Consider the following 8,350-nt stretch of genomic DNA (forward strand, 5'->3'; position numbering starts at 1 on the left):
ATATTGAAATCATGTTTCATGCTTCGGGTTTCCTCATTTCTCTGGACACGGTTGTCATAGGATCTGTAAATTCTGAGCACTAGAAAATAACTGGCGAATCGGTGATGCATCGCAGTGTATGGTGGACAGAGCGGGGAGGATCATTTGCATTTTAAAGCTTATTACCGTCTCTCAGACGGGTGGATAAAGGGGACACACACCCATCTTCAACCCAGCACTGCAGACTTTATGCCATGCCAATATCCAGGCTGATGTTTTCAAATGGGTTGCGTTGAGCATGCAAAGATAAAACTAATTTCAAAAAAAGCAAAGCATTATCTCACAATTGGCAGCTTTTGCTATTTCAAGACACTGAACTTGGGGAAAAGCCCCATTTGAAATGCCAGTGTCTGGCCTCAGGTGAATGGATAGGTAGGAAAAAACACAGCATATGAAGTCAAGAATGGGAGAGCAGCTTTGTGGTCCAAACAAACTACACAAGTCTCCAAAATCTGCATCCATGCTGATATTGGGAAGCAGTACTTTGGTTTTTTTGGGGGGTGGGAAGTATCAAAACAACACATGGATAGCTGAAAACAGTCCCATCTTAGTTCCACGCAAATGATATTGTCGCTTCTCAAAGACATTAGTCAGATGTTATGTCATTATACCACAGTGTTTCCTGTGCACAAACAAATGACTCTTATGCAGCAGTCGTTTTAAATGAGTCAAAAACATTCACAAAATGATTCAAGAATCATTAATTGGCTAAAAATATTCCCTCCTTTACAGCTCTCAAATCTCATTTGTGTTCACATACACTCAATTATTGCGTGTTAAGGTGCCAGAATACATTGCACAAGATTTACCATTAACACAAAATTAAATATTAAAACTATGGTAGAGGAACAAGCATGTAAAAGCATGTCACATCCTTAATATTGGTCTGTTTCTCAAACAAAGCTATCAGAAGACTTACAGTGTAGTGCATGGGTCACTCACATGGATCCTGTTATGGCACATTTGTGGTTCTTTTTGTCATTTAACACTTAGGACATCCTATTTTGTTTTTTTTTCAATAATAATATAAGTCAGATTTGCTACAATATAAGGGTGAGAAAATGCTACTTTTTATTTTGCGGATTTATAGATTTAGATTTATATTACCCTATGAATCTATAGCTATGTGAAATGCTCTTTCAAAATAAATAAATAAATAAACAAAATAAAAATGCACAAATAGTTAAAACCAACATATGATCATAAGGGGGAAAAACATTATGTGTACTGTATGAACCGTGATTTGAAAAAGTTGCACAACCCCATATAATGTGGAACACACAATATTTCTACACATACTTTGCCATTACATAATTATTTTTCAGCCTTTCAGTCAGTCAATCAGTAGGCTACTGAAATCCACCAGCTGGTCATTTCTGTCTTAGAATATTCTTAAATATATATTTCCTGCTCTCCTCAAAGATATAGCGACGAATGACTGAGAAAAATAGCTGAAATTTCTAGATGCCACCAGTTCACCTCATCCAAACTAACTCCATGTTCAAAGGCTTTTAGCGTCGAGCACAGACATGTTCGGAGGGAGGACGCGTAGGCTATAATGAACCGAATCTACCTCCCCCCGTTCTGCTTTGTCCTCCTCAGCCTTTGTCAGCTGTGGTTTTCAGGGAAGGGGATGAATATTCGCATAGGTTAATCTGGGACCGACTGGCACACCTCTTTTCAGTCGTCTTCTCGCGTCGAACGAACGAAATATCAGTTCGGCGTTTAGTCACAGAGAGATGTCTGAGGATGCGCTTCAATACCTTATTCATCCGTTGTCTCGCCACGGAGCCCTCCTGTGAATGTTTTACCCCGAGCATGAATGGAGCTGCTTGAGGAAATACGACCTTTTCATCAGTTTTAGGGAATTAAGAACCCACTCGCCATCTGAACACATGAATAAAAGCGATAAAACGTCTATGACGGGCGTTACGGGACGACTAGGCAAAACCATCGCGGTATATGGTGATATTTTTACAATTTCCGTCATGTTGTCATACAGCTTTATATGAGGCAAGTATATCGAAGTATTTATTTCACTTTATTTTCGACCCTATTAGGTGTTTGAAATGTTCGTGCTGGAATAAGGGAGAAGTTGGTCACCGTTTGATATAGTCTACATTTATTTCTTTTTTTTTTTTTATTTCCAACTGAAAACCGAGTTGTGTTGCACTGCGGTAAATCAGAGCTCGACGCGCGCGGTCGTCGAAGGCTGCCTTTCAAACCTATCATAAAAAGCATTCATATAGTATTGTGGGAGATTGCAATTAATGCATCTATCTCTCTACAGGTGCCTGAACCGGTGCCAGTTTCTGAAAAGAACTGATTTTGTAACCTGTCTGCATTCTAGATGCTGGTTTGCATGAGCCTTGGCTGATTTCCCCAAGGGAAAAACTAAATACCTCAGGCTTGTGAAAAAGCCTTTAGAAAGCACTTTAGTTGTAGGGGTTTGGCTGCATTAAAACCTGAAGTAGTTTTATCAAAGTGTCATACTGCAATAAAACGATTAAAAGACATATTAAGGCTTGCATTGTGAAGCATAGTGCAGAATGCAATATTATATTTGCTAGAGGTTTAGAAAGAAACTTATTTAAATTAGTCATTCACACTTGAAGTTTCAATGTGCTCTTAATACTGATGCATTATAAATCACATTTTAAAAGATGAGTTCCTTTAATTCAGACCTGGTTTAAAATGTAATCAAATGTTATATCTATTTTAAAATCTCTTCATGTCTTACTTTATTTTTGAACTAACTCTGAGACCCCCCCCCCCCCCCCAGCTGTGTCTTTGTTGATAGGAACAAATCGGACTGCATCATCTAAATGAATTTACCCAGCCATGCAATGTTCCTGGAAGGCTGTGATTCTGCTTGCATTGGTGTCCATAGCGATCCAATACACAGCGATCAGGACTTTCACAGCTAAGCCTTTTCATATGTGCTCCGTTCCCAACCCTTTGAACTGTGGCTTGGGGCAGGATGTGGAGTCCTTCGATCGGATGTGTGATGAGTACCCATATTTTAATTACAATTCCTCCAGGAAGACTCACATCCTCATCTTGGCGACCACCCGAAGCGGCTCCTCTTTCGTTGGACAGTTGTTCAACCAGCACTCAGATGTGTTCTATCTCTTTGAACCACTCTATCATGTCCAAACGACCTTTATCCCTCACCTATCTCACAGCAGATATGCTGCTGAGCGCAGAGTGATGCTGGGAGCCAGTCGTGACCTTCTTAGGAGCTTGTACAACTGCGACTTGTATTTCTTAGAGAGCTACATCAAGCCACAGCCGGCAAACCATACCACGGATAAACTGTTTCGACGAGGAGCCAGCAAAGCCCTCTGCTCCATGCCAGTCTGTGATGCTTTCAGCCCCAGTGATGGCAATATAGAAGAGGGCGATTGTGTTCGAAAGTGTGCCTCCCTTAACTTGACCCTCGCCACCGAATCATGTCGGGAAAGACGCCACATGGCCATTAAAACAGTGCGTATTCCAGAAGTCAGTGATCTTAAGGCACTGATCGAGGACCCTCGGATTAATCTGAAAGTTATCCAGCTGGTGAGGGACCCGCGTGGGATTTTATCTTCTCGGATTGAAACCTTTCGGGACACATACCGCTTATGGCGGATCTGGAGAGCCACAGGCCGTAAACCGTACAACTTGGACTTGACTCAGCTCACGACAGTGTGCGACGACTTTCTGAACTCGGTGTCCACCGGCTTGAGCCGACCGCCGTGGCTTCGTGGACGGTACATGCTGGTGAGATACGAGGACCTGGCCAGGAATCCACTCCAAAAAACCAAGGAGGTTTATGAATTCCTTGGCCTTTCTTTGGAAAAAAGTGTGGTGGACTGGATACATAACAACACAAGAGGCAATAACGACGTGTCAGCAAAGCATAAGTACGGCACATTGAGGGACTCAGCGGCCAATGCAGAGAGCTGGAGGTTGAAATTGTCTCATGACATAGTTGATTACACACAAACTGTTTGTCAGCACATTTTAGACGAGCTCGGCTACAAAGCTGTCAACTCCCCCGAGGAGCTGAAAAACATGTCACTTTCGCTCATTGAGGACAAAACCTTCATACCTTTTTTGTAACAAAGCTAATCATGTGCTCGCACAACTATTTTTCTAAATTTATATTCTTGCCTTAATGTGATTGACATTTGCACTATGAACTTCTTTTTACTTTCGGAGACTCCCTCGCAGTAACCCCATGATTTTCGGAACAGCACAAGAACCAAAACACTTAGCTGTGAAGAGATCTCAACTTCACCTTGATTGCAGTGATTGCTTTGTTCATTATTTATATATTCGAGCAGAGCAACACACTATTGACATAGAAATTCTGTATGCTGGTCATTGATTTGACAACAGTGAATGTGAATATTTTTGTCGGTCAGAGAGCTCAGACTATTCTCAAGAAATCTTTAATGTGGGATTGAAATGCTGTCATGTATGATAACAGCGTGCAATAAAATCGTGAATGTCACAGTCAGACTATTTCTCAGGTTGTTTCTCCGTGTAAAGTCTTGTCTGCCATAGAGTTTTGGGGATTTAAGCTTGTGTTTGGTTCGCTTTTAGAATGCATAATGCATCGGTGCTGTATCCGGGTAAAAAAGCTAATCTAAAGTACACTCATGCACTTCAGTCTGCTTGCTTTGGGTGGTTATGATTTAAATATGATTTAAATAAATATGAAATAAATTGTAAAATTCAATCAATTGTTATGACATCACAATGATATGTTTTTTTTTTTTTTTTTTTTGCGAAATGCCATGATGATTCTTCAGAGAAATCCAATGCAATCCAGTGTATTAAGGTTTGGAGTGGACAGTTTGGTAGTTTAATGTAATTTAGAGATTCATGCATGAAATTATTCATTCTTTAGTGGCTGTCCTCGTCATCATATCACTACTTTTCATTGATTCAGTGGACACAGATTTGTATTTAGATCATGGAACATTGTTTGGCTCAATGTATGTGAAAGAGAATTTTGCTATTTTTGAAATCTTAATAAATGTAGAGAAGCATAAACAAGATGTAATCACTGGCAAAACCGCTTTTTTCAGATATAGATGAAAATCAAATGTTTTCAGCTTAACAGAAAATTGTGTGCATGCTTCTTGTTTGGCTTTTAACAATGGCCTTAATTTGTTTAAATCCTTCATGGATTTTACATAATCTAGACACGCTGGATTCACATTTAGGTTGTTAAACCAGAATTAAAAAAAAAAAAATCTCAACTGCTAACCCTTATTCCATTTTAATGGGGAATATTAATGGTTCAATCTTCAATTTAAGATTAATGTCAGCAGCATTAGTATGAAGAGGGTGCGAGGATGAATTATCTTTCCTTCCACAAGACTGGAATCATCAGATATACATTCTCCACAGTAATGTACCATAATAGACATTGCTATCTTAATCACATACAAGGTCCCATTGTATAGACTTTCCCATGTTCCCTTGATTTTTCAAGATATTCAGGAGAAATAGCCCCCCCTTGTGGTGTGAATATTTGCTTTTTTTATGTGTGAGACTGATCAATATAGTGATTACAATAAACAGTACATTGCAGGACAAAACAGGATATAAACGTACAATGATAACTATGATAGTACAATAAGGTGCATACAAACTTATATAATAACAGCACTTATGTGTTCAGTGAACTAATCTAACGTCTTCAAGTGGAACTTCTTCAGGAACTAATGATTGTGCACTAAAGTCATGTCTTGAGATGGTGGAAGTGCTAGTTAATCAGCCTTGATGTTTACAAAGCAGCAGGAAAGAATGAACCTAATGAACAGTAGTGTGATTTATCAATTATGCAAGCTTTAAATAATGTCATGGAAAATCTGTGCACAAGCTTAGCTGAGCTTTACAGTTTATTATGGACAATTATTACTACCTAGCTAATAATATCCAGTATTGCAAAAAAATAGCCATAAAAGACACACTAAGTTGAATCCGTGACCTAGTGGTAGAGTCTAGGCTCTGACATATGATTCTGTAGTGCTAACGCAGGCAACGAGTTCCAATCTGATTTGTGTCACTTGCCAATCCCATTTTCTCTCATTATTTCCAATCACCTCTCGACTATCCCTGTCAATAAAAGTGACAAAACAATCTGTAATTCAGCAAAATGTAAAAAATTGGTTGAGATTGTCAAGGCACTCGATACACATACACACACTCTCTTGGCAGGTGGCTTATTCTGTGACCTAAGGTTTGAAAGTATCACAAGTTTCTATCCACATTTAAGCCATTTGTTTGGTGAACTTTAACGTTTTTTTTTTTTTACATTAACCCCATCAAAGTGCACAAGTAAATGGATCTTTGAGTCATCTCACATCACCCTTTGCCAAAAAGCCACCAATAATTTGGCTGCAACACTGGAGAAATCAGCTAAAAAAAAATAATATGCTAGCTAGAAACCAAAGTTTAAAAACAAGGGGGTTAGTGATACTTCAAGGCAGATGGTGTAAATTACCCACTTACATTTGTTTTGCACATCCAATAGTCTGTATTATGCTGAGGAAGCTTATTTTCTTAAACATACAGTGATGGGAGCAAATCCTTGAGAAAATGTGATGAATAAAAATGGCCTCAGAGATGTTTAATGGTACGACTTCCCCTGCTCAACAAGAGTCTCCTGCCCCCAAACGCCAAGAAGCTGATTCTGGTTTTTCGAGATTATATAGGCTATACATGAATGGCAGCAATGCAGAGTTTTGCTTTGTTGAACTTGAAGCGCTCTTCAGAGGACAACAATTGATCATGCTCCTCAGTGCCCATCTCAACACGCTTGAGCTCTTCACAGTAGAAATGACATTAATTTAAACCACTCATTGTGATTAATAAAACCATTTTTTATGCTTCAATGAAAAAGCATGGTGTCCTAAACAACTAAAATAGAAAACAATGTCCTCACAGTTAGCATTGCTGCATTGTGGTCATGAAACGCTTGTAATATACTTGCTGCTATGACACATTTTGGGGTTTTAACACAATGAATATAGGCTAAATTTCCCCAACGCTGCAGTAATGTTTCCACGTAACGTTAGGCCTACTCTCTTGCTATGTTCATTACGACGTCCAACGTAGCCAACATGTGACGTGGCATAAATGTTTTACAACTGTAAATTTGTGTTTATAAATAACATTTATAAAGTTATTGATAATATTCAAAGTCGAGGCTGGTTTATCTGCTTAGCCGGTGTTTTGATGATTTGTGCTAACGTTACAGTTAGCTCCCATTAAAAGAGACAAGTAGCACAAATCGATAGCGAAAAATGCTAGCTATCAGATTGTGCTACCAGCATCTTATTCATGTAGTTTGAGGCTTTTTTTTTTAAATGTCCATACCTATCCCTAGCCTAAACATTCCCGTCCATATACCCTTACACAATTATTTTCCCATCTACACCATCAACTTCATCCTCAACATCAACAGATGCATCACTTCTCAGTGCTGATGTTTCCTCTATATAGCACAAGGTACCACAAGCTCTTTAATTATAGCTGATATCCTGTACAGCCCAGAGTTTAAACTGATAAGTGTGTGCTGTCATATTATTAGGAAAAAAAAAACAGTGCAAATCAATATTGAATTCCCACTAAACTATTTTTTCAAGCAGTATTTGCACTGTAAACCTTTTTTATTTATATAAAGTGTGGGTGAACCTGAACTGTATGGCTATGCTGTGGTTGCTGTAGGCTTTGCGTGTGTGCTGGGGGGTCGGGGGGCCTCTATGTCCATTTTGCTTGGGGCCCCGAAATTCCTTCAAACGGCCCTGCTTACACTAAACTTACCCTTAAAACAATGCAATAAATATACACAGTACACACAGATATATTATGCGAACAGAACTTATATTTTGGATGTGATTAATCGCGATTAATTGTTTGACTGCACTACTTTTTTCCTTTTTCTTTAAGAATTAAGTGTACAATACTTTACTAAATGTAACAGATCTGCAATCTACTCCACTTTACTTCAATGCTGCAATCCTCAGATTTAAAGTTTGTGCTCTTTTAATTCAGATGAGAGGTCACATGTCATATCAATGTTCTATTACTCAATCAGCTTCACATGTCCAGTATGGATCCCAAAAACTTAACTGCACTGGCTGTGTGTAAAGACGAAAACACATGATTTTCACACTTAACAGAAGAGCTAGCTTTTATCACTTTATTGCATTTGACCTGGTTATGACATGGTGTGAGGTTAAAAAAGCCACAAAACAACGTGCCCTTTTATAGTGCACTTAATACTTGATACTAAAATCACTAATGTCCT

At 38.8% G+C, this 8,350-nt stretch overlaps 1 protein-coding gene across 1 annotated transcript; it reads left to right on the forward strand.

Moving 5' to 3' along the window:
- The first annotated feature begins 1,563 nt into the window (after window positions 1–1,563).
- LOC113066808 (carbohydrate sulfotransferase 1) lies at window positions 1,564–4,543 on the forward strand. The gene is made up of 2 exons (XM_026238851.1): window positions 1,564–2,052; window positions 2,822–4,543. Exon 2 carries the CDS (start codon window positions 2,881–2,883, stop codon window positions 4,141–4,143), a length of 1,263 nt encoding a protein of 420 aa, XP_026094636.1. The 5' UTR covers window positions 1,564–2,052; window positions 2,822–2,880; the 3' UTR covers window positions 4,144–4,543.
- The last annotated feature ends 3,807 nt before the right edge of the window (window positions 4,544–8,350 follow it).

This window comes from Carassius auratus, chromosome 50, assembly GCF_003368295.1.
Source record: "Carassius auratus strain Wakin chromosome 50, ASM336829v1, whole genome shotgun sequence".
Classification (NCBI taxonomy): Eukaryota; Metazoa; Chordata; class Actinopteri; order Cypriniformes; family Cyprinidae; genus Carassius; species Carassius auratus.

Excerpts from the sequence above, each read along its gene's own strand:
- LOC113066808 (XM_026238851.1), top strand. The coding sequence starts at position 2,881 with ATGCAATGTTCCTGGAAGGCTGTGATTCTGCTTGCATTGGTGTCCATA.